The 26,173-nt window shown below is 49.7% G+C and overlaps 1 protein-coding gene across 8 annotated transcripts in view; it reads right to left on the bottom strand.

The window, feature by feature from the left end:
* Nucleotides 1-777: 777 nt before the first annotated feature.
* Nucleotides 778-26,173, bottom strand: part of DIP2A (disco interacting protein 2 homolog A) — a 114,385-nt gene continuing 88,989 nt past the window's right edge. For 2 of the 8 annotated variants that reach the window (XM_054542717.2, XM_054542718.2), the window contains exons 19-39: nt 25,305-25,441; nt 24,608-24,688; nt 23,529-23,656; nt 20,641-20,755; nt 19,833-20,034; nt 18,752-18,861; nt 18,591-18,671; nt 16,263-16,386; nt 15,849-15,970; nt 15,612-15,723; nt 14,455-14,564; nt 13,465-13,595; nt 12,807-12,975; nt 12,181-12,351; nt 10,716-10,745; nt 9,792-9,853; nt 8,763-8,820; nt 6,551-6,625; nt 4,573-4,747; nt 3,777-3,900; nt 778-3,088 (exon numbers count right to left, since the gene is read on the bottom strand). In XM_054542717.2, the coding sequence (XP_054398692.2) occupies nt 2,836-3,088; nt 3,777-3,900; nt 4,573-4,747; nt 6,551-6,625; nt 8,763-8,820; nt 9,792-9,853; nt 10,716-10,745; nt 12,181-12,351; nt 12,807-12,975; nt 13,465-13,595; nt 14,455-14,564; nt 15,612-15,723; nt 15,849-15,970; nt 16,263-16,386; nt 18,591-18,671; nt 18,752-18,861; nt 19,833-20,034; nt 20,641-20,755; nt 23,529-23,656; nt 24,608-24,688; nt 25,305-25,441 (2,570 nt within the window). In that variant the 3' untranslated portion in view covers nt 778-2,835. Of the gene's footprint in view, nt 3,089-3,776; nt 3,901-4,572; nt 4,748-6,550; nt 6,626-7,615; nt 7,728-8,762; nt 8,821-9,791; nt 9,854-10,715; nt 10,746-12,180; nt 12,352-12,806; nt 12,976-13,464; nt 13,596-14,454; nt 14,668-15,611; nt 15,724-15,848; nt 15,971-16,262; nt 16,387-18,590; nt 18,672-18,751; nt 18,862-19,832; nt 20,035-20,640; nt 20,756-23,528; nt 23,657-24,607; nt 24,689-25,304; nt 25,442-26,173 lie in introns of those variants that run through there. The other 6 variants (XM_054542719.2, XM_002830820.6, XM_054542721.2 and 3 more) reach the window with 5 other exon arrangements.

Raw genomic sequence — 26,173 nt, 5'->3', positions numbered from 1 at the left:
GACTCCTATATGTCAGTAAGAAAAAACTTGACCATAAGAACTGCCAAATCTGAACAAAATAAATCAGATAAGAACTAAAAATGGCCATGAACACGAGGACATATTCAACATGACCAGACACAACACTTATTTGCCTATCAAATTGTTAAAGAGTTATTTTAATCTTGAGCATATGTCCATTGCCAACATTGCTTGGCATCTGCAAAGAGGCCTTTTCCACGCTGTCATCCTGCCCTTCTGGAGGGCAGCAGGTACCCAAAGCTTCACACCTGGCATGAACTCTGACCCACTCACTCTACCTATAAGTACTGAGCCCAAGGCAGTAATTGTAATCATGGCAGTATAAATGTGCATCTGAAAGGAGGCTCACTGCAGTCCTGTTGAAACAACACTGATGTACAGCAATACAGCAAATACTACATTTACTCATGGCACACTTGTAAAATACAGCCATTGAAACATGTAGAAGAATATATGTAATAGATTTAAAAGTCTATAATTTATTAAGTACAAAAGCAAATTATTTAAAAAAGCACTTGATCCTAATTTTGTAAAAAATTTTTAAAAAGAAAAAAATCCCTGAGAGGGTTTATGTTACATACGAATTTACTCAGAGGTAGAATTATAAGAAATTTTAATTTTCTTTATACTTTAATGTGCTTTCTAGATTTTATGCTATGAGCATAATTGCTTTTATAGTCAGAAAAAAAAGCAAAATAAAATACAACCTATTCGGGGTAATTTAAAAACCCTTTTCACACATTTCAAAATGCAGAATTACAAAGTCAATAACTTTTATTAACATAATGATATAAAAATTTTAGTGTGATATACAGAATTCCCAGAGTAATTCTAAAACATTTTAATGCACTTCTTAAAATCTTAATTTACAAGACACCTTGTCTTACCACCACTGACCTTTCAATACAAAAAGTTGACAATTTTTGTTTGCTATAAAACTACAACATTAAGATTGGAGTTAGGTAGTTTTTATTTTCTTTCCCTTCCCAGCCATTCTATTGTAAGGAATGTCCGTTAGACTACTTCCCAAACCTCTGTATGTCAACAATAAGTTACATAGATTCTGTACATAATTACAACAGGATTATTAGAATTCCAGTATGTCACAACATACTTTACCACAGTCCAACACCGTGGGGAAACAGGGCTACTATGCACAGTGCTATGTGTAGCCAGACAGGAGTAAAACACGAGAGCTGGCCCAGTTAGCCAGGCTCATGTGTGGAGAATTAATAACAGCTTTGTTAGGCACTGATCCAGACTAATTCTGGAAAAACCTGGTTGTTTCTGTGAAGCATGCATGATTCACAAAATTTTCCACCCTCAATACCCCAAAAACCCAACAATTTCATAACATACTCTTAATTAGCTATATAAAAATAATCTGTATCTTAGATTCGTGCTTGACTTCAAATTCTTAGAAGTAACTAAAGGACTTTACATTCTCTTCTTTGATTTAGGTTCTGTATAATTTTAGATCACTCAGCTTAGTCAAGTTTGAACAAAATAATAAAATGGTTTGGCCAAATTTTATAGGCACACAACTCAAAATGTGAAAGGCAGTGAAGAATGTAACCATCTCACCTTCAATATGGGGCAATGCTGTTCCCTGCTCCCCTCAACCGTACTGCCGGTACTCACCAAACAGCACTATGGATATGAAAACCTTAGACTTTACCACCATGCTTCCAAATCTGCTGACTTGGAATAAAAATAATAAATCAGTACACTTCCACGAGAAGAATTAATATTGTAGTGTTAGGAAAACTAGCAATTTAACTAAACAGCCTCAAGTTACAAACCAGGAAAGTGATTTAAAACTAAATGCTGGCTTATCTTTCTGAAACAAAGTATCTAAACTTGACAGTCCAAAATGGCACTTATTGAGTGTCCGTGACAATATATGCTGACAAGCAGCACACCTCTTTTTTTTTTTTTAAGACGGCATCTCGCGCTGTCACCCAGGCTAGAGTGCAGTGGCGTGATCTTGGCTCACTGCAAGCTCCGCCTCCCGGGTTCACACCATTCTCCTGCCTCAGCCTCCCGAGTAGCTGGGACTACAGGTGCCCACCACCACACCCGGCTAATTTTTTGTATCTTTAGTAGAGACGGGGTTTCACCATGTTAGCCAAGATGGTCTCGATCTCCTGACCTTGTGATCTGCCCGCCTCGGCCTCCCAAAGTGCTGGGATTACAGGTGTGAGCCACCGTGGCTAGCCAGCACACCTCTTTCAATAAAGAAACTGGCAGAGGAGGCACTGTGTGTGACCACAGTGCCCTCTGTGAGCAGGGAGGATGGGTCCAGCTTGCTTCCTTTTTCCATCAGCCTCCCTGTGAAACAGAAGTGAGGCAGCTGGTTTGTACTCTGCTATCTTTCCAGAATCAAGTTTCTCCCGTAAATTCTATATATGAACTTGTCATTTGAAGTGGGAATAAATAACTGAATTTTAAAAATCAGGAACTATATTTTTAGCCTAAAGAAAGTGCAAACTTTCAGTACAGCAGAGAACAACCCTCGGTGCCTGTGATTCCTCACAATGCCCACGCCAGGCCTTTCCTTTCCTTTCCTTGTCTCTCCATCTGTTAAAATACCAGCATCCGTGTTTTTGTAAATGTACTTGGCAGATTCAAAATATATCTTTAAATAATTCAGGAAGTGCTTTCTAAAAGGAGATGCGGGGAATTGTTGAGAGGGATCTGTAAGAGCACAGGAAGGGGCGAGTCCCGGTGAGTGGGCTCTGCAGTGTCTTCCCACATCACACCTTGGACTGCTGGGGCTTGTTCATCTCCGGCACCTGGGCTGGTGTGCTACGCTCACATGTTGTAGGCCACATAGATGGGGTCCAGCTGGTCAGCCAGGAAGCCGTCCCGCAGGTGCATGCGCTGCTTCTCACCCCGAGAGTTGATAGGGATCACCCCTGGGTCCACAATGACCACCACTCCCACGACCAGGTAGTGCTCCTCCAGCACCACGTTGGTCACCAGGGCCACCAGGTCCAGGGCATCCTGCTCTAGCCCATCCAGCTCCACCACCACCACCAGCAGGTTGGTCCAGGTGAATACGGCACTGCAGAGAGAAGAGAGACTGGGTCACATGGATACAGGCACAGGTCACAGGGGCCAATGAATGCTTGGGAAAGGGTGGCACAAAGAAGAGTGAAGCCCACCTATGTCACACAGCTATTTAAGGCCATTCACAATCTAAAGATCAGGCCGGATCCATTTTACAGGATGTCTATTCCAACTAAAGCTTTTACTGAGAATCACGAGCATTACCTGATGCTGAAAGCTGTACCTGTCCCAACACAAGTTCCCTACAGGTGAAGGAATCAGGAGTCACAACCATGTGAAAAACTCATATTAAAAGTAGAAACACTTCAGGATGAGACCTGTGGAAATCTACATTTTGCATGTGCATTTGGAGACAATCTCTTAGCTTACAACTTATAAGGAAACGGAGAAAAAAACAAGCCAAACCCAAACAAAGGCAGTGAGGTGTGCTCTGGCACCATGTTTTGCAGAGTACATCCAGAGGGAGAACCCACAAGAAGTCCTCAGCCCTCTCTGGCAATGCCCAAGGTAGATAGGGCTCATCCACACGGCACCCAGCTCCACTGCAGACCAGGGTGACAATGCAGGAGGCCTGTGCCCAGGGCCCAGCAGTCCTTGGCTCTGCTCCAACCGATGCACAGCACTCATGCCCAGAGGAAGGGCTGGATGGACCATGTGGAGCCGCCCTCCACCTGGGCTCTTACCACTCAGCGATGCTCCTGTGTGCTCGGATGACAGAGGTCTCAATGTCGATGGGGTGGTACCGCATGCCTCTGAGCTCCAGAGTTTCATCCAGAGACCCAACCACATATAGTGCATCGTGCCGCCCTGTGAACAGTGTGTGTTTACACGTGCCCAGAAAGCCGAGGCATGCAGAGTCTGGACACTCGTATCCTCTGAGCCCAACCAGGGGCTCTCAGGCACAGGGAGGTCTCAACTCAAACATCATGAGGTCGCACAACACGTGCAGAAAGGGTGATGGAGGTCCTGGCAGAGCAGGCTGTTATCTCTGCAGCATGGAACCACCTCAGGAAAGTTACAGCAAGTGTGAGCGTATTATTAAAAATAACTTATCTCTGTGAACGGGACACCATCTATAGGAGCTACCAAAAGTTCTGCCTTATCTGGCCAGCTTGTGGTGGCTGCACAGAGTCCTCTGGACATTGGCCACGACCTTGAATGGGTTGTGCATGGGGAAGCCACTGGTAAAGACACAGTGGCAGAGAGGCCGGCCTGGCCACGGGGAGAAGCCTGGTAGCCTTATCACCAACACCGTCCCCCACGCCCTCTGCAGAGGCCAAGGGCCCAAGGACAGAGAGGGGCAGACACAGAGGGAAAACAGTATTTTCAGAGAAAACCGCTGTCAGAACATCTTCCCCCCACACGGAGCAATACCAGACCACAGCGAGGAGTGAGGTGTGCTAGCAGGTGACTAAGCTCTTGGGGAGCCCCGGTCCTCCCTGCACAGCACTCACGCGGGACTTCACCACAACCCCTCACCTCCAGTGGCATCAGTGAGCTCTGTTCGCCGAAGGAAGCCAAGGTAGCCGGTCCTTGCCCAGATGGTCTGTGTGTCTCCAAAACTCAGCCGGGCACTGAAGTGGTCAGCATGAAGTGCCTCCTCCCCGTAAACTGTGTAGTACCCGGTGGCATTGTGGGGGCTGCTTACCCAGATCTGGTGGGGCCCAGAGGACAAGAATGTGATGTGTTACCAACCACCGAGTTCAGATTCTGTCACAAGACATCCACTGGCCAAGAATAATGCTCCAGAAAACACTGAACGAAGTCGGGGCGGATAATATTCATGGTCTCTTATTTTATGAACTAAATTACAGGCACAGAAAGCAAACATAACTTTTCTCTCCTTAAATACTGTTTCCTCCTTTGACCCAAGAATGTCATCTGTAGGACTCTATCCTACGTAGGTAAGTAGAGAGGGGCAATTCCACCTCCCTCACATCCAACTGTTGTTAGCAATAAGAGAGGGCTGGGAGCAACCCACATTCCACAACAGGGACAGGCTGAAGGAATGAGGGTTCCTACAGAGTGGAGAGTGTGCAGCTGCTCAGACTCACAGTAAGACAGAGACCGTGAAAACAGACGACACGTCCCAGGGTTAACGTCAGCCCCATGTGTGTTTGTGTGCGTCCACTATCTGTGTTCATGTGTGTGTGTCCACCTGTCTGTTCACGTGTTTGTGTGCACCCGCATATCTACACACGTAAGCATTTGTACATCCATGCAGAGACCAAGTGACCAGAGGCCTGTGCCTGCAGGACCAAGTGTCATGGGGCCCTTCTAGACAAAGTCCGTCTAGAACCCATAGTCAGTTCGACTGGCTCTAAGACGCCCCTGCATGGCATCGTCCGAAAGAGAAGGGGGTGGCCAATAGGGGCATTTCCCTTGAGCATCTGCCACAAGGGGTGGGTCCCCATGCCTGGCTCAGACTCTCCATTTCTTGGGGGCACACCCTTGACTTACAGACCTGGATTTGGCTGTGCAGGAAGTGGGATGGTTGAGGGGAGGGTCCTTCACTCCAGCCACACTCAGGATCGGAACCCAGGACACCTTCCCATCAGGACACAGTAAGACCACCTGAGGGGCCACACGCTCACACCCTTGTCCCAGTCAGGAGAAGCCGGCTGAGGCTGAGTGATTTCCCTCTGGGCACGGCTTGCTGGAAGCCCCCAGACTGGCTTCACAGCAGAGCCCACAAATGATGCCTGTGCCCGCCTGGTTTGAAGACATCAATTTGACAGCACATTCCCCAAGAGGATAGGACTAGGAACGTGAGTCCTTATGCTCCCATGACAACAGATCAATCTGCACATTCGGGATATGACTGCACATCAAGCTGCCGCCACTGCCTGTAAATAATGAGTCATGCCTGCCCCAAATTACAGCAAGATGTACGTGCAATACATGTAGACATTTCAACCCAATGGATTCCTGTATAGCCTCTGTGTTCTCAGGGAGACCCACACCCTCCACCTGTGTCCTCAGGACAAGGGCTCTGAGCTCCCCAAACCTCCCAGCTGCAGGTGGAGGCCCTGAACTCTTCTGGTGCAGAGTTCCCTATTGCCAGTTCCCCCTGGGTCTGTGCTCCTGCCTGGGTGCCAGGGACCACGTTTACGTAGCAGCTGCTGGGTCCTGCACAAGGTAGCTGTTTTCCACACTGCCACTGGTTCCTCTGCAGCTCCTCTCACCTGTCAGTGCCCTCAAACCTAGGGGTTCCCCTCTGTTGGTTAGGTCAACCTAGGGATGAGGCAGTTTGTCCCACAGTACCCCAAAATCCTACATAGGAACTGGGTCTGGGAGGTACATGGGGGAAGGGCACAATGGTTTCTGGTAGATTCCCAAAGGCAAGTGTTATTCCACAGTTTAGAATTCCAAAATCTGAAGCAAAAAGGGAAGGAAGGTGAAGCTGGTGAGGCTGGAGAGCTCAAGCCCCTCCCATGGGCCCCTGCCCTCAGCTCACCTCTCCCAGGTGTGAGTCTCCCAAGGGTCCTTTGGTCTCAGTGTGTGCGATGATGACCTTCACGCCGGGGAGGATCTGGAAGGAGGAGAGCTATGTCCCTTGTTAAAGAAAACATGACACGAGACTCTCTTGATTCAGCGACATTAAAATAACGTCCCTCAGAAGTCGGCCTGCAGGACTGATGTGCTTATGTCAGGTCAGGAAGTTTAGAGGCCGCTCCAAATTTGACTTTGAATTTTGAAAGAAATAAGAGATGTTAATAGAAATAAGCAAAATGACTCCAGTTCCTGAGAAGGGACCCGTCTTTGGGTGTCAGGAGGGACAGAGGGTCACTAAGCCTACAAAGACTATCAGCCAAGTGATGCCAGCGCACCTGATGGGCATCCATCCAGGGGTGCAGTGACCCTGCTGTGCCCAGCCCTGCAGGAGGCACATGTCTGTCCTAGTTCTCGGCCAGGAACCTGACCATGAGGAAGTTCTTCCTGCTCGTGACTCTAAGTCAGTCCAACCACTGAGCACTGGCTCTGTGCCAATTCAGGATGGCAAGAGACCAACATCTCTTACCTGGCCTCCCAGGCCCGGTCCCAGTGTTCCCTCACTGGGCTCAGGTCAGACCACCTGACTGCACAAGGCCTGGATGCTTGTTCTGTGTCCTCAGTTTCCTCACGTATGAAATGGGGGCAATGACACTGCAGGCTCAGGGCAGGCAAGAGGAGGGGACGAGGGGCCACAGGGAGGTGTGAGCTATGGTTAGCACCAGACCCTCCCCGGCGGAGTGGGACTGTTCTGTTTCCCCAGATGCTGTTGGAGCCTCCATCTTCTCCCTGCATGTCCCAGCTGAGCCCCAAAACCAGAGCTCTTTCCAGGACACAGACCTATCAGGCCCAAGTGATTTTAACAGCAAAATAGGAAAGAATGTCCAATAAAAGGGGGTGAGCTAAACAATTACAGTGCGGCTGTACATGGCAGGGCAGGGAAAAGAGCGACGTGGAGGCCCCATGACCCAGGGAAACCTGCTGAGTTTACACCAAGGATGATGCAGAGCTGTGTGCGATGGCGGCTCACATGTCCCTGTGCTCAGAGAAGGGAGGACGTGCAGCAGCCCACGGCTCCCACAGATGTGCTGTCCACTAAGCTCACCCGACTCCACTCTCGGCTGGTCTGCTGCCTAAAGTGACTGTAACAGGGGACATGGGAAGGGAGCTTTTCAAGCCCCTGCACCTGCATGTGAGTTCACTCACTCACGCACTCCTTCTGCTCCCCACACTCAGACCAGTCCCACTGGCCTCCCTGTAGCTCCCACCTCTTGACCCTCACAGCAGCTGTGCCTTCTGTCCGCAGTCTCACCCCTGCTGCCCTGCAGGAGTCTGTGTGCTGGACATCACATGGCTTGGCTGGGTCCCTCTCTGGACCCCTCTCTGACTCCCCACGGGTGGCTGTGGCCATGGCAGTGAACGGAGTTCAGGGTGGCCAAGCTCCTTCTCTTGCTTCTGGGGTTGTGAAGGCACCAGGACCCCCGCGGCCCTCGCTGGATGCACAGCAGCTGCCCACTCATATCAAGCTCCTTCTCTTGCCTCTGGGGTTGTGAAGGCACCAGGGCCCCCGACTCATATCAAGCCTGGCTTACTCTTCATGCTGCCTTCCTGGGCTGTGTGGCTTTTCCACCTTCCTTTGAACCTTTCCTGGTTCAGAGGATGCTGTTCTGTGCCTACCTCTGCTGACCCCTTGCAGCATCTCAGTTTTTTCCTGGGAGTCCTCAGGCCATCTCAGGATCCCCCAGATCCCCCACAGGCTCTGGGGGCCTCTTCCCTGCTGACACCCTAAATTAGGGCATGAGATTTTACCATCTCCAACTTGGGGCCAGGGCCACTCTATTTAACTCTAAATGTGTAGGTGGGCTGGACCCCCCTCCATGGCCCTGGCCCCAGAGGCCTGAGGCCTGCCACCCACCCAGTGGGAGTTCTTTATTCCTGCACCTGAAGTCCTCCCTTTCTTGGCTTTGAGCTCAGATGTGTATTTAAAGACATAACTAAGTAATTCTATATACCAGCCACAAAGGAGGGAAGGAGGCTTCTGCAGCAGCCGAGCCCACCCCAACCAGAAGTCGACCCGTGTTCATCAGAGCCGCAGCCCCCAGCACCCTCCACGGGGTGATGCTTCAGACAAAGGTCTCAGACACAACTCAGAATGCACGCGTCTTGGTTTCCACTACCTTTCCAGACTCCATCAATGGCAGGCTGTGTGGAGAACCGCGTTCTACCAAACGTACCCTAAAAATTAAGGGAACAATTTCAGTATAAAATTTACTACACAGGTAGTAATGTCTGAAAGGGCAGATCAAGAGGTTGGAAATGATCACTCTGAGGGTCTGTTGACAACAGTCAGGATGTCAACCTTTCCACAGCACACCTGCCATGAATGGCAGGGACACCCAAACCATGCTGTGGTCCCAAGTGCCGCCGCCCGCATGCACTCGCCACACCCACCCCATGTGCTCACAGCAGCTCACTCTACATTTCTTTTAGGTCCTCCTTGAACCCAGCAGGCCCCTGGCACCCAGTAAGCTAAACCTAGTGTTTACATCAAGCTACAGTGTGGCCATACTTGAGAATCCAGGACTGGGATCTGAGCTTCAAAGCTGGGAGGGGCCCTGATACACATCTGACCACAGACCAGCAAGCACACACTGTATGCACCACCATCGTTTATCAAGATGAAAACTAAGTCAGATTCTGTGACAGCATCAGGTAAGAAACGTTCTTGCCAGTAGATGGATAACTTGTCTTCTATCTGTCCCTATCCCTCTAAAAACCAAATGTCACATGGGTCATCAGGTAAGAAACGTTCTTGCCAGTAGATGCGTTACTTGCCTTCTCTCTGTCCCTGTCCCTCTAAAGAACCAAATGTCACAGGGGCCACTCTTATTCTTCCTGGTTGTGTGACAGATAAAGGAATGTTAACTGAAGCCCTGGGGACACGGGCGCACAGAGATAGACACTGAGCTCCCCTGGGAGGCACGCCTGGAGTGGGGCACACAGCTCTCCTCTTCCTCTTGGTGCAGATGGCCCAATGTAGCCAGCTGTCCTCTCATGTGCCCATCCAGGTGTCCAGGTAGGCCTGACTTGCTTGGCCCAGCTGTCCTCTAATGCCTGGGTCCTGGGGGTGCAGAGTCAGCGCAGACCTGGTCTGCATCACTTTGCCACTGGGTATGAATGGGGCCCAGGCAGGCTGGGAGCATTACCTGTCATGGCGCAGTGCCCGCATGTCCACATAGACGGTTGTGGGGTCCGGGCCAGCTGTGCCCTGGAAGGAGAGCAGCAGAGGAACTTCTGTTCAGGGGCCTCACTTTCATCTTGTTTCTACAGGCATAGCTGCATGGCAGCTCCTCCCTGGCCCCCGGGGACACCCAAGAAGGTAGCAGCTCTGCTCCCTGCAGTGAGTCTGCCTAGGGGTTCGAGGTCCCCCAGGCAGGCTGATGCTTTCCCTTCAAACATCCACAGAGCTTGATAATATTGAGCGAAACACTCAATGACTCTGAAAACACCAAATCATGCCACTTTACATTTCAGTTCTAACAACTTTCTATTCCCGCTGGTCTCTTGCTGTGATGAAAACACCATTAGGATTTGAGGGGCATTTCCACCATGCTGTCAGGCAGGGCCTGGCCTCTCACCAACCAGCCTAATTCTACTGGGGACTGCTCGCAGCCGAGACTCACTCAGGTGAGATGGACGGCAGCCTTCACCTTTCTACTCCCTTCCTTTCTGAATCTTACAGTTAACATTAATCCCGACTAAAGGACATTATGTGTCATTTTATTCAATAAGGAACATCAATTAAATGAGTACTCTGATCAACATCACCCTTAAAGATCCCAGACAACATAACCTATGTCTGCACTGAAATTAAACACCTCTGCACTGGAACTAAACACAGCCCTTCCTCCCAAGGCAATGCTACGAGCATTAACATTTTTTGAAAATAGTTTTACTTTTAAATTTGGTTACAATGGAGCTTTTGTAATATGTCAAGTAATATCCACTGTGAACAAAGTAAGACAGCAAAAGAAACATGTTTGTCTAGAATTCATGAGAAAGTCACATGAACTCATGGGAGGGGAAGCACAGAGGCACCAACAAGGTCAAGGTCAAGGTCAAGGTCATACCTGCTCAGCCAGCTTTCCCAGCCTGTTGGGCTGACAGAGGCCAAGGAGGCAGCAGAGTGAGACAGGGAGGAGACAACCACGGGAAACACACACAGAAGCAGCAGCCACATGAGAAACACAGGGAAAGAGAGAGCAAAACCCACCTCTGTATCTTAAAGAGCAAACGTGAACATCCCATTAACATCATTTCTGCAATCGTGTGGCACCCACACCCTTCTGACGTCTAGCAAGGAGGCCCCAGGCTTGCAGACGCAGAGCCGCTAACACAAAGGCCGGCACCCACGCTCAGCCACAGCCTACACAAGAAGCGAGCTCACAAAAGGCTCCCGCCCGATCTCCTCTGCTGCGTGACAAGGGTCTGAGGCTTGAGTGGTCAGGGGTCTTTTTGTGGTGAAGAGGGTGTGAGCAGAGCCCCCGCCCTGCCCTGCGTGCACTGCCACTGTGATGGGGAGGCACAAGGCCAAGCAAACACTTTGGAAACAGAGACAGACCTGCACTCAGCCCTGCTCTGGCACGGACAGGTGCCATTTCCTTCCAGCTATTCTTGTACTATGTGGGTGAATAAGGCATTCAATATGTAGGGTTATCTAAAAAGCTATTTAAGATGTTTTTAGAAAGAAATGAAATTGAGATACTAGCAGAAAATCTGGGAAATAGTTGTAGCTATCTGAGGAAGCAATAAACAGAACCGCTGTGAGTGCTTCAATCTCTGAAACTTGGTGCTACCTATTTTTTTTTTTTTTTTTTTTTTTTTTGAGACAGGGTCTTGCTCTGTCGCCCAGGCTGGAGTGTAGTGGTGAGATCTTGGCTCACTGCAACCTCGTCTTCCCAGGTTCAAGCAATTCTTGTGCCTCAACCTCCCAAGTAGCTGGGACAACAGACACACACCACCAGCCAGCTAATTTTTGTATTTTTAGTAGAGACGGGGTCTCATTATATTGTCCAGGCTGGTCTCGAATTCCTGACCTCAGGTGATCCGCCTGCCTCGGCCTCCCAAAGTGCTGGGATTATAGGCATGAGCCACCACTCCTGGCCTGAAACTTGGTGCTTCCTTTTAATAAGACATTTCATGGTTTCAGAAATGAATTTGAGTCAATACAAATTGCCACATTTATTAGTGTTTCAATTTAATATTGCTAGATATCTTAAAAGAGGAAGTTCAATCTTGCTTTAAGAACTTAGCTGTGTTTTATATCTAACTTAGAGAGTCTTACAGGTAAGATGTTAGTCACTGTTCAAAAATGATTTGTGTTTTTTTCCAAATAAGCCTTTCTTCAACTAGAATAGAATATCTTTAAAAATAAAACCCTTGAAGCTAAAATGTTACATGGAAATGAAATATCAAAGGCTCAGAGAAGGAGAAATAGATCAGGCAGGTACAAAACTGCACATTAACAACTTGGAAACTTGGTCTCCATGCTGCCCACAGCCAGCTTTCGAGAACCGCAGGCCCCAAGCACCTCACCTGGAGGCAGATGGCCACGTTGACCCTGCACCCGAACGTGGTGCTTACGGCGCGGGCCGGCAGGCCCAGGTCCTTGAAGAGCTTGGAGAAAGACTGGGTCAGCGCAATCCTGGGCCGCTCCTCAGCGACCACCATGCACGTGCGCACACATGACAGGTTCACCCCCTTCATCTGCGGGAGGGGTGAGCAGTCAGGCCACAGCCACAGCTCAGTGAGTTGCCAGGGCCCTGGGCACTGTCTTGGGAAATCTCCAGGTGGGCACACAGAGGTGGAGCTGGACACCAACCTCCTCTCCACAGGCTGTGTCTGTCCCAGAGAATCCTAAGTGTGGATGCACTAAAAGATTCCCATCTGACGTGCATACCACACCTACCCTCCCACGCGGCCAGACTTCCGCCCTGCTATCTCGCAAGGACCCTGCCCTATCCCCTACCCTCCTCTCCTGCGGGGTGTGGAGCTGCAGAGACAGGTGGGCCGTGTGTATAGGGCCCCTAGTGGGAAAGGGTTTTCTCTACTTCCTCAAACTGCAGGGAGGGGCCTTAGGAGTCTTGTTTTGTTTTGTTGTTTTTAAACTTCCCAGGGCTGTGGTCTGCAGCACACTCAGAAGCCCGGGTCTGGGCACTCACCCTGAGGACACCCGTCTGTGCGCCCAGGCCCTTGGTGCACATCTCCATCACAGAGTAGGAGCAGAAGGTGACGCGGGCCTTGTACTGGCTGACGGCCGACAGCCACAGGGACACGTTGCTCTCCAGCTCCAGCGGGGGCACCAGCACTGATTGGTGTCCCGAGTAGACACTGCGAGAGGGAAGGCTCGTGAGGCTCCGCCCGCCCACCCAGCACCCTGGGCGCTCCACTCTTCCCTTCCTCAAGGACACTTCTTTTCCAGCCACAACAAGGGCATGATTCTGTTCTGACGCCAAGTGGGGGGATTTGGTGGAAAACACGCCACAGGGTGAAGGTTGGGGGATGGCAGGCACGGGGTCCTGAGCTCTGCTCCAAACAACACTTGGAGAGGATCCGGGGACACCACTCCAGAGGCATTCACTTCTAGAGACGGATCACCACTTTCTAGTGTTTGAAGGAATCAAGCAGATTCTTCCCAAGTACTGATAATGCACAGTGTATTTAATGAAAAATGTATTTTCACTCAATTTCAGACTCAGACTCCAACCCACTTCATCCCCAAACAAATCCACGCACACACGTCTCATCGGCTTCCCGAGTACCCGAAAAGCTGCCTGAGCGCCCCACGCGCTGCCCCACCTGGCAGGGCCCTGCACTCACCTGCACAGACACCACAGGGCAAAACCAAGGCCACAGTAGGGGTCGAGGCAGACGGCGATCTGCCGCGAGGGGTACAGCTCACACTGCAGCTTTATGGAGCGGCATAAGGCGCTTGTGGCCGCGTGCGACATCTTAGGAGTAAAATAAAGTTCAAAAAAAAAAAGTGAAATGAAATTCAGTGATGTGCAGGAGGGGAGAGGGTGGATGGCAGCGTCTGCTGTTCACATGGCTAGACCATAGCTCCAAACTACCAAACATCATATTTATTCCCTTAAAAGATGGTTGGCTCAAATCCCCATATAACCTAAATAATACCCAAGAAATGGTACACTAAAAATCTTTGAAACAAAATTTCAGGATACTGAATTTTTTAAATTTTTTTCTTTTTTTTTTTTTTTTGAGGCAGAGTCTTGCTCTGTCGCCCATGCTGGAGTGCAATGGCACAATCTCGGCTCACTGCAATCTCTGCCTCCTGGGTTCAAGCAATTCTCCTGCCTCAGCCTCCTGAGTATCTGGGATTAGAGGCACCCGCCACCATGCCCAGCTAATTTTTTGTATTTTTAGTAGAGACGGGGTTTCACCACGTTGGCCAGGATGGTCTCCATCTCTTGATCTTGTGATCCACCCGCCTCGGCCTCCCAAAGTGCTGGGATTACAGGCGTGAGCCACCACGCCCCGCCTGAAAAATTTTAATAGAGCTATTGACTCCCAGCAAGGTAAGAGATTCTTCAAAGCCACCAGTTCCTGTAAGCTAGACAGTCATAAATCAGAAAGTTTAGACATAACCATAATGCATCAGAAAACGCACTACTCTCAGGCTAATCACATTTTAGCGTTTATTGTTATTTAACACAAATCTTAAGAAGCAATATTGTTGCTTTGTGCTTTGCATAAGAAGGACCTGCCGGTTTAAATCTGCATCTGACATCCTTTCTGTCCACTCCTCCTGATTTCTAGGGGCTGAAGCAAACAAGATTTCAGAGGATCTACCTTCACTCCCGCTAATATCCCAGTGGTTGACACGCTGAAGTCCAAGTATGCGAGGACATCGGGGGAGGGGGGCCTGAAAATGCTCGCTACCTTCTTTTTCGGGATGTCATCTGTTAAACAGGAGACACCAGCAACATTAGTGTTCCCGCATGTATCCTGAACACTCTGGGCTTTCACAGGCAAGAGGCGACACATAATTTGTCCTTGGGAGTCCTGCAGAGAGTGAGCTCGGATGGGAGTGGGGCCTTGACGATGCAGGCTGTGTGTGCTCAGGAAAGCGTATTTCATTCTTCATGGAAACGCTACCCAGTACCACCAAGACCACACTGAGCCGTGGGGATGGGGGATGAGGCAGGGCGAAGAGGGGAGGCATCACATCACTGGCCAGTAGGAAAGATTAGAGGACTGGGGATTTGCCAAAGGTCACACAGCCTATGGCAAAGCCCAGATGAGCCGAATCTCAACCACAGCAAGAACAGCTATGGACAGGCTCTGGGTTCTGCGTGCTTCATCAAGTTCTCGTGGCCGCATGAGCCAGACACCACTGCCTCCCTGGGTGCAACTGGACACAGGCTCAGCAGGGGAGGCACTGCTCCCCTTGAGGCAAGCCTGTGAGGCTTTGGGGCCCTGGCCAGCTGTTTGGCTCTGAGCCTGCCCTCCCCTACACCAGCTGCCCTGGCCCAGCCCCATCCAGCCCAGGCTGAGACAGGTCCACGGCAGAGGGGAGCCAGGGGGGTTTCTGACCCTCACCCTGTTGGCCCGCAGCGTTTCATGGGGCATGACAGCATTCACCAATGATGGGGACAGGGATGCTGGAGTGGCGGCATGCGGTGGGAGCTGTGTCCTCAAAGGGTTTGCAGAAAGCCTCAGAGAGCTGCCAGCCTCCATGCCAGTAGGAGGCGGGTGAGAGGGGCAAGGCTGTGCTCCACACCACTTGGGACTGGGTGCGGCTGCTGTGGGCTGAGTGGAGCGTGGGTTTACACATGGGACAGGGACCCCTACTCCCCACCAGGGCCCAGGGCACCCCCTACTGTCAGCCAGGCTCCTGCCAGGACTGCTCTTGCCTCACGTGTGTTTTTGGATGGCAGCCAGGCCACACCACACCTACAACAAAGAAAGGAAAAGGGACTGGTCCTGGGCAGTGCGAGGACACTCACCTGTGTCTAGGATGGTGGGCCAGGTCCTGATGTCCACGGCAGCAGCAGCCTCCTTGGACCTGAGCAGCCGTGTGACAGCCTGCGTGGTGAGGACGCATGCAGACTTGCTGACCTGCATGGCGAGGGGCCAAGGGTGGGTGGGCAGGGCCTCTCGAGCTGCCCAGAAAAGGGGGCAGTGGAGGGCAGCCTTGCAGCCTCCCACTCACAGACCCTGACCCGCGGGCCAGGTAGGCGCACCTCCACGATCATCTTGACGGTGGGCAGTGTGGTGCCGAGGTTCTGAGGGTGCGGGGGCCGCACGGTGACAGGCACGCAGCCACAGTACAAGCAGCCATAGAACGCGGCGATGAGGTCCACCCCTGTGGAGACAAGGACTGGCTGTGAGGACGCCGGCCACAAGAGGCTCCCACCAGCCTCTGTTCACTGTTCCTGCGAGATGGGGGGGGAGTTGGTGCTGGGGGGGCATGGGGTGACTCCTGGGTTTCCAAAGGGGTAACTGAGCTGAGGAGGCAGACACATGCAGAGAATGCAGAGAGGAGGGGCTAAGCTTAGTTTTGGAAGATGCTTCGGGGAGGGAATGTCCAGGGGGCTGCTTAGGATAGGTGGCTGCTTACAAAGAGCTGCAGGTGGACAGCCCCACATTGAGCCCACCTGGTGGGTAGACCAGAGCCACATGGTCCCCAACACTCAGTCTTCCCTTCTCCATCAGAGCCGCGGCCACTCTCTCAGCCCTTTTGTGCAGCTGGACACAGGTTGCAGTGCTTGTGACGGTGCCCTAGGAAAGTGATCTTTGAGCTCATCTGTGTGCTGGTGCGTGCAGGTGGGCTGTTCGCAGATCTGCGTGCACACCACCTGCACGCCACTGCACACGACACCCTGTGATTAGGGTCCATGATAATGACAATGTGTCAGTCCTAGGAGTGTGGCTGGTGTCTTTTTTTTTTGGTAGAGATGGGGTTTCACCATGTTGGCCAGGCTGGTCTCGAACTCCTGACCTCAAGTGATCTGTCTGCCTCAGCCTCTCAAAGTGCTGGGATTACAGGCATAAGCCACCACACATGGTCCACGACTGGTGTCTTTTCTCACCATCTGTACTCTCACTAGCAGTAAAGGGACAGGCACGCAAGCATCTCCTGTGTGGTCCCAGCTAACAGGGAGAGGTGCGGGCACTCCATTCACCCAGGGCAGAGCCAGAAACACGTGGCTAAAGACCTTCCTGGCCTTTTCAATAAGACATTCCATACAACACCATTATAAATAAATAATAAGCGATAAGCAAACATCCCCGAATTGTACTATTTTGCATGCCCACAGGTCACCTGCACCGAGCCTGGGCCTGTGTCATCTGCAACCGGCTTTCTCAGAGGCGTCTGTGCGTCTCCTCTAGGACTGACTGCACCAGCAACTTCATTCACCCTGTCTCTCTGCTGAGGGGCACTGGGGCTATGTGACCAGTTCAGTGCAAACAGAAATACCTGGTAACCCTACTTCTCTGCTCAGGACACTCATCCTCCCTGATCCCCTGCCAGGCCTCGCAGCTTTTTTAGTTCTTCTTAAGAAGATAAAAAGTGCAATTCAGTCTAATAAACATAAAACTCCAGAGCAGACCAGTGTAACATCAAAACTCCCTGCTTCTCGATTGGTGGCTTCTACTGACAGAGGGCAGTGGAAGAGAGAGACCAGTGGACGCACTTATGTGCTGTGTCCAGGCACAAGGGCTGGGCAGATCCTGAGATTCCAAATCCTGGAAGCTTTGCCAGTCCATATGAGTCAGGGCCCCATCAGGACAGAAACTGAGATCTGGACTGGGACTCAAAGCCCGCAAGGTCCAAGATCCCACTGCATCTTTAGGGAAAACCCAGCGATCCCCAGCCTTATCTGCAACCCCTACCTGGGACCACCTGGCCCCCACCACACTGGCCTCCTTTCCTGCCTTGAGCCACTGGGCATCATTCTTCATAGCCCCTGCTACCCAGTTCCATTCAAAGCCCCCTCCCCAGCACTCCAGGTCACATCCCTCCGCTGTATTGATATTGAGGTTCTCACCATAATCTGATTTTACCTTGGTCAATGATAAATCATTGGCTGGTTTGTAGGCTTTAGAACTCAATCATAAAATAAATGTTTACTGGGCATGGTTCTAGATGCTTCCAATACACCAGAAAAACAAAGTCTCTCTCCTACGGAATTTGTCTTCTAGCAGGAAAGACTGATTTTAAACCTCCTGAGAGTAGGGGTCCTTTTAATCTTATTACTGTGCACTGTGCACATTGTAGGCATCATTAAGTATTTTTTTAATTCGAATGAGCAGCACCAAAAGCTAGAAGAGCATATTCTAAGCCGCAGTGACCTACTCTTTACGACACCAAAGCTTAAGAGTTCTTACAGCTTGTATGGTGCATGGACAGGGAGCCTTGCAGGGTTTTAAATTATTTAACTTTCTGTGTTTCCACATTTTGCATTCCTGCCCACAACCTGAATATGAAGATTACAGCTTCTCCTTCTTGACATCCTGAATGTTCCTAGCATAGTGGAATGCACACAACACGAACTTGAAACACATGAGAATTTCCAAATCAGCAGCAGGAGCAGGGCAGGAAGCAACATTTGTCATTTAAAAGCTGTAACCAAATGTAGAAATTCTAAATGGCTAATTTTTTACAAAATAAACATTTCCTTTTAGCTCACAAACTTAGGAATATTTACATGTATACTGTTTTTAATTTTAAAAACTTGAACTGATGAAAATTTTCCTGCTAAACACAAAATCAATAGAAATACTATTGTGTGAAATGTGTGGAAAACAAGAAAGGAAAGGGCAGGCAGAGAGAGCTGCACCAGACAAGGGGGCTGAGTCCACAGGCACATTATTCTCTAAACATGAAAATAACCAGGACACTGGCATCACGAACTAGACAAGCAAAGGGCTCCACCGGCCCACAGGTGTTTCCAAGCCCTGCGGGCGCGACGCTGCCTCACCTTGGCGTTCAGCAGCAAGAACAGCGGGTGGTCAGGAGTGGTGTGGGCACGCCACTGCAGCACATCAGCCAGGAACAGGAACTGCACGAGAGGGTGACTTGGTCACTGGCGCCTCTGGGGCATGGACACCCGTCCACCCGTCCCCGGAACTGGCCTGTCACCTTCCGTGCCTGGTCGCTGTCCTCCAGGTGGGCGAGCTCTCTCCCGGAAGCCTGAGCGATTCTCTTCCCAGCAACCAGGTTCCCCACGATCATTGAGGCTGGTCCAACCTCTAGAAATGGGGGAACTCTGAATGAGAAGCTGGTGACTTCTCATATATAATCATCATGTGACTTTATTTACAATTTTTATTTTGAAAATATACTTGAATGAGGCATTTAACTCTTCTACTGAGATACAAATATTCAGAAAACTAGCTACAAGGTTTATGCTAAGTGACAAAGAGAATTTCTCTCTTAAACATAAACCACGCCATATCGAGAAGTTTACTACATGACGTATCTCAGAGGATATGATTTGGCCTCAGTCACAGCAAAATTCTTAACATATTTTGTTTTACTGTACTTTATATATAAATCAGGAAATTAAATCTTCCTGATGAAATGTATTTAGTGATATGTGTTCAATAATTAACAACAAAAAAAAAACTTTGGCATGTACTAAAAGTCAACAGGACCAAATAAATGAAAAATTGCATTAAAGTTAAACCAGTCTCTAAAATTAGCTTTAAAATGTATAAAATGAGGGAAGGAAAGTTGACCATTTGCTGAGAGATTTCCAAGGTCCCATCAACCCAGTGTCTGTGGCGGGTCCCAGGGCCGAGGCAGGCAGCTGGCTCCTGGGGACAGGTGTGGCTTATGCCCCATAGCACAGCGTGGCCACAGAGGCACTTTTGACTTTAAGCTCCAGTATGATCCTGGGCATCATTTCTAGCCCTAGGGAGCCATCTCCTAGCCATGCAAAGCTAAGATGCCATCCTTGAGTTTATCGTTAAAATTGGTCCCTAACAGGCAGGTGGAAACCACCATGCAGGTGATGTCGTTAAGTTCCCCCATGCATGGCTGGTTCCAGGAAGGCAGGTGGTGGCACCATTTTGGGATGCACACTCACTCTGGCTCTTGACCCCAGCCCCAAAGACGGGGGCACTTGGCACTGGAGGTTTGGCAAGGCCACACCCTAACCACAAGCACAGCTGTTATCACTGTTAGACTAGAGAGCATCCTGTTGTTAGGTTCAACTAACCTGGTTGTTTCTGACGAGGTTTGGGGAGGTTGGTAACACAGGTGTGAGGGCACATCAGCACATTACACGGGTGCAGTGTCCCTTCCAGAAAGCGCTGTTTGGTTTCAGAAATGTGAATCCCTCCAAGAGGAGCCTTGGGCAAGGTGTTGGCGGGAACCAGGGCCAGACAGTACACGCCCACCTGGTGGATGCTGTCGATGGCCTGAAAGGGAAGGACCCTGTTTGGCACAGGCCCCCATCTTGAGGCTGGGGAGATGCTGGGTGCGGGACAGGAACATCCCCTCTGTGGACCTGTTCCCCAGGCCAGGAAATGGAATGCCCTCTGGACACTTTGTTAAATGAGGAAACAAGACGAAGAGGAGTGTGTGCAGTTTTCTACCATTTAACTCAGAAAGGGGAAACGCACATACTGTATTTGTGTACACATGTCCATAAATCTGTGACCAGAGGCTGAGGAGATGATGGTGAAAGGGCACAAAGCCTCAATTAGACAGGAGGAGGAAAGTTTTTTCTTTGAGATATATTGCACAGACTGGTGAATATAATAATGTACATTTCAAAATCACTATGAGAGTGCATTTCAAATGTTCTCATCAGAAAAAAATAAATATTGAGGTGATGGATAATTATTCTATATTGTATTCATAAATTATAACATCACTTCGTATCCCGTAAATACATTCAGCTGGAATTTGTCAATTTGCAGTGAAAAATACAGATAAACAAGCTGGAGGCAGGGAGGACAGGGCGGGACAAGCCAGCCATCTGGCACTCGGAGTGGAGTGGGGTGCTGTGCCAGGGCGCCCACCTGCAGCACCCGGCTCATCCACTGGAAGCTGTCCTCCTCCGAGGCATCCGGCCGCTGCTCAGCCACCAGGACAATCCGGTCATCGTGCAGCACGGCCACAGAGAACACAGCGATCCTGAGGGATGAGACATGGGAATGGCTACACGGCAAGGGGCCAAACAAGACACAGATGCATTCTCACCCTCACAATGGAAGGGGCAGGCTGTCCTAGTATTTAAAATGCAGTCTATCAGGCTGTCCTAGTATTTAAAATGCAGTCTATCAAATGGGGCTACCTGCTGCAAATTCAAAAAGCAACTCATCATTCTAATCTCCTAGAGGATAGTTGAAATGTGTCTCAAGTCACAAAAAACAGAGAGGACTTCAGGACAAAGCAAAACAGCTCCAAAGACACGTTTTTACAAGAAAAAATTCCTTAATCTGATGTAAATTTCCTTGTGCACAAATCTTTGTCTAAAAATTCTATTTATTGTATTTTTTTAATCCAACAGATCACATCTCTATTCTACTAATCTATTCACATTTATAGTGATTAGTATATTTAGACGTGTTTTTACTATCTTAAAAATTTCAACATGTCCTCCTTTTTTCTGTGTTGCCTTTTCCTTCTTTTAGACTTTGAGTTGAATCTCTGTCTTTTCCTTTATAAAGTAAGAAGATGGTCTCCCCACCAAACCCATCATGTTAGGGTGTCTGCCATTCTGACTCTGGGACATGATGAATATACCGTCTCTTGTCCTTTCCTTTGACTTGTGTGTACACACACACACACACACACACACACACACATTTACACAACAGACCTCACCTACTACTGAGTTCTCCTTACTCTCATACATCTTATAGCACCTGCTGAATTTATTTCTCTTAGTATCTTGACCAAAACTGTTTTCAGTACGGATCTCTGTGTGTCAAAACTTCTGAAATTTACATGCTTAAAAATATTTTTTATTACAACTGCACAATAAAGTGACAATTTGGATAAATTGGGTGCACTGTTATCTTGTGCCAGTTCTACTGTGGGGAAGTCTGATGTGTTTTGCTTGGCTTTTGTGTGGTCCATGGTGAGAATACAGATAAGCTCAACATGCCATGGGGCCCTCTGTGGACCATTTCCCAGTCCAGAGAACCCCAACTACCTGCTTCCTCAGACAATCCCTGCTCCACTCCACATATCCCTTCTCCTTGAGTTTGCTATCTGGACACCAGCCCTTATTCTCTCCCATCTCTCTTAATAGTTCCTTTAAAGTTCCTATTTTACTTCCAGAGTAGTTCCCTAATCTGACTTTCCACCTTCTCTACTTGTTCTCTAGCTGTATCCATTTTATGTACTCCATCTACTGTGTTCTTTGAACAATTACTTTGTTAGCATTTCTTGATCTTAGTTCATGTTGCAAATCTTCTATTGCTCCTCTTCCAATGGCACATATACTCTCAACTGGTTGTGGTTCCATTTCCAAGCTCCTGTATTCCTCAGCTCTTCCCTAGTGGGGACAGGGAGGCTATCCTGCCTGCAGATGCAGTCACCATCAGGTACAGGTGGCCCTGCGAGGGAGTGGTCTCCCTGCTCCACCTCAAAGCAGGGTTTGGGCTACCCTGATGTTATCCCTAAGGACACCTGCCCAACGTGTCCCCCATTTCTGCTGTGAGGGGCAGGTCATGACCCTGGCTGTGCCACCTTCCTCCTGCACACAGGCACGCGTGCGTGCACACACACACACACATACACACACACGCATGCACACATGCATGAGCATAGTCTGCCCTTCCCAGCCCCCTGAGCAATCTCCCACCTTCTCTGTTGTCCATTCTCTGGGCTTTTTCCTCAAGACTAACCATGATGACACACCACTTTGCAGAATCCCCTCATGATTGCTTTAAGGGTTACTCAAAGGCAGGGTCTGACCTGGCTCCCAAGTACCTTAGTTTGAGTAACAAAAGGCACATCCTTGGCCAGGCACATTGGCTGACACCTGTAATCCCAGCAGTTTGGAGGCCAAGGAGGGAGGATTGCTTGAGCCCAGGAGTTTGAGAGCAGCTTGAGCAACATAGTGAGACTCTATCTCTACAAAAAAACTAAAAAATTAGCCAGGCATGGGGTGCATGCCTGTGGTCCCAGCTACTCAGGAGGCTGCGGTAAGAGGACTGCTTGAAGCCCGGGAGGTTGAGGCTCCAGTGAGTTATGATCACACTACTGCACTCCAGCCTGGATGGGCAACAGAGTGAGACCCTATCTTTTTTTTTTTTTTAAAAAAAAAAAAAAAAAAAAAAAGGGCACCCCCTTGAGAAAAATAACATTTAAAAAGGAGGCTGGTCGAGTGGACCAGTTAGGGGAAGAGCTTCCTCCCAGACAAGGAGCTTGGGAGTAGAAGGAGCAAAATTCTCCTCCTGACCCCTGTGCCCAGGGGCATAGGCCTAGAGGTCTATTATTTGCTCAAGAGACTCTCTAAGGTCCTTGCTTTACACATGTAGAAAAGTTGAGTTGGTTTTTATTCCAGAGGCAATGGAGGGTGTCATGTGTCTCGCAGAGAAAATGGCACTTTTCTGTTTTAATTCACATTCCAAGGTTATTAGGAACTTAGACCCATTTCTCCTTTGCTTTACTCAATTCTTCCCTCTCTGATTTGTCCCCTTGAGCCTTTGCCCCAAATTTTACATCAAAACCTTATTTTCTTAAGGAATCCAAGGAACTCTTTGGACAGTAAGGATATTAACTCTGGTATCATTGCTGCAGATATTTTCCTTTTACTTTAGGAGTTTTCTGATGTACAACAATTTTTAGGCTTTGTGAATTCAAATTTGCTGGGCTTTCCATCTACTGCAGAAAGACTTCCCGAGCTGTAAATGGAAGGAATCTACTCCCGGCACAGGGGTCCGCAGCGCATCACCTGCCTCTGTAGACAAACTTCATGGGCTCCACGGCCAGTGCGGTGGCCACAACGTCATCTGCATTGTGTCTGCGGACTCCAGTGACCATCAGCCCGTCCAGTTTGCCCACGATGAAGACCAGGTTGTCCTGAGGGAAAGGGTGTGGGTCAAGACTCCACCCACACGGGCAGAAGCTGGATGCGCCAGGACCATGGTCAGGCCCCTCAAGAAGGGGCCAACAGCACAGGAGCCTCTAGCGCCTTGTAAACGGGTCAATGCCTCACAGACCCAATCTGCAACGCAGACCCTGTGACAAGCTAGGCTTGGAACAGGGGCAGGCTGTGTGGAAGGAATGGGGGCTGCTGGGGCAGCATCAGGAAGGGGGTCAGCATGGGAAAGGGGCAGGCTGTGTGGAAGGAATGGGGGCTGCTGGGGCAGTGTCAGGAAGGGAAAGGCTCATAAGTGGGAAACAAGTTGTGGGTGGAGTTTGGGAAGGACTGAAAACTGCTGAGCTAAGGGCAGGAGTCCCAAACCTGGCACCAGTGACCTTCTGGGCTGACAATACCGTCGCAGGTGCTGTCCTGTGCTAATGTTGGACACTGAGCAGCATCTCTGGCCTCTAGGTACTCACTAGATGCCAGGAGCACTCCCCTCCCTTGAGTTGTGACAAGCAAAAATGTCTTCACAAGTTGCCAGAAGTCCCCTGGGAGGGAAGGGGCAAAATTGCCCAGTTGAGAGAAACACTGGGCCAAGATGTACAAATAGAAGTATTTATTTTTGAATAGTTTAGACATCCAAAATGGTAAAGAATGATATAATGAATACTCACGAACCTGCCACTCCATATAAAAAGCAAAACATCCTCATCCACCCTGGGGACCCCCGACTCGGGCCTGTGTGCAGGACTGTGCACCAGTCTCAGAGGTGTGGATGGCCCTGCACACAGGTAGGTGATGGGCAGGGAGGTCAGTGTGACCGACCAAGGCCACATGGGAGGTCAGGAATGGCCAGGACAAGGGTGGGACTGCAACGAGATGTCCCTTAGCCACGCCCCCTACCTTCTCTGACTGCCAGTCCTGGTACAGGAGGACATACTCACAGGCCCGATGAAGCCCAGCAAGCCCGTCCTGGTGAATGGCCTGTCAAAGATGGGTGCTCCTCCTGTGGTGACCGGAACTGCCTGCACAAAGTGGAGAGGGGCACGATCAGGCTGTGGACAACCAACCAACTGGCCAAAAAGACCCAGCAGGCGGCAGGAGACTCAGCACCATGTGTACGCCTGCTGGCCAGGGGGAAAAAGGAGGCTGGCCCTGCATAGGCCCAGTTTCTGTGGCCTGGCTGCTCCATCTCCTGGGCAGGCCTCCTGAGGCAGGACACAAGCATCCCTTTTATCTCTGCTCTGGGTGCCTGGCCTCCCCTGGCCTCACTAGACTTGTCCTGAACAACTCACATCACAACAATGCAAAATAGCAGAGGGCTGGTTTCCCTGGGGCCACGGTGAGTGCCTTCCTATCGGCTACCAGGTCGCACCCACACACCCTTCTCCCATGCAGGACTGTGGGAAGCACGCTGAATCCCAGCTCTCCACAGCATGCCTGGTCCTGGTACTGGCCTTGCCCTCACTCTGGGAGGACACACAGGGGTGTGCAGGCCATGTGCCAACAGCCCCAGCAGGGCCTGTGTGGAAGGAGACCATCCCCGCAGCCTCTGCAATCCCCCAGCACCCAGCACACCTGGGGCCCCATGAGTGCTCATGCAACTTAACTTCAACATGAAAGTCAGGAAAAGGGACAAACCTCAAACACATTCTTCGTGATTCCAAGCAATCCATAGTACGCTGTGCCAGTTGCACTGGAACTGACGCATATTTCTCCCACTTCATCAGTTTTACAAAGATAAGGGGTACCTTCTAACTTCACAACACATACATTAGCTAAAATGAGAAAAAAAAAAACTCAAAATAATAAAGAACGTGTTTAAATGGATCATTCACAAAGATCTCCTTGCTGCTGTATGTGCAGTTATGGAAACAGGATGTTATATACACAGCATCTTCTTATAAGGAGTTTTATGACACAGATGATACACATGCTACCTAGCTATAAGTCTTTATATTTTATATGTAATATTTTTTATAATCAATGTAAGGTGACCAGAAAGTACAACACATCCTTCATGTAATAAGCCCTGGCTGACAAAATATTTCCTGTACTACAATAAATAAACCCTGTGCCTCCTCTTGTCATACTGCCCTCTCGGGTCCACATAGGGTGCTGCTGGCCCTGGCTCCAGACCATCACCATCACACACGAGCCCAGGACACCAGCTCCTGCTCCAGAGGCTGACAGAACTCTGCCCATGCCTGCCCCCTTTCTAGTAACCTTATTTTAAATGCTAATCTGCCACGTGACTCCAGACTAATCTTAAGTCTAGGAGTGCCTCTAAGATATCTTCATGGAGAAATACCTATTCATTTTAAGTTCTGCCTAACCTCCAAAACAACCTTGATGCTGCTGCACACACTACAGGCTATGAGGTCCAGGGCACTCCCTCAGCCATGTGCACATTCTTTCCAGAGCGCAGATGCTCTTCCCCAAGACAAAGGCCCTGGGTCTGGAGGGTTGCGGTGCAGAGATCTACCTGCCTTGCAGCCACTCAAGACCAG

Source organism: Pongo abelii, chromosome 22 (genome assembly GCF_028885655.2).
Source record: "Pongo abelii isolate AG06213 chromosome 22, NHGRI_mPonAbe1-v2.0_pri, whole genome shotgun sequence".
NCBI classification, from domain to species: domain Eukaryota; kingdom Metazoa; phylum Chordata; class Mammalia; order Primates; family Hominidae; genus Pongo; species Pongo abelii.
Note: the sequence above shows the minus strand (reverse complement) of the source record. Positions and strands in the feature narration are given on the sequence as shown.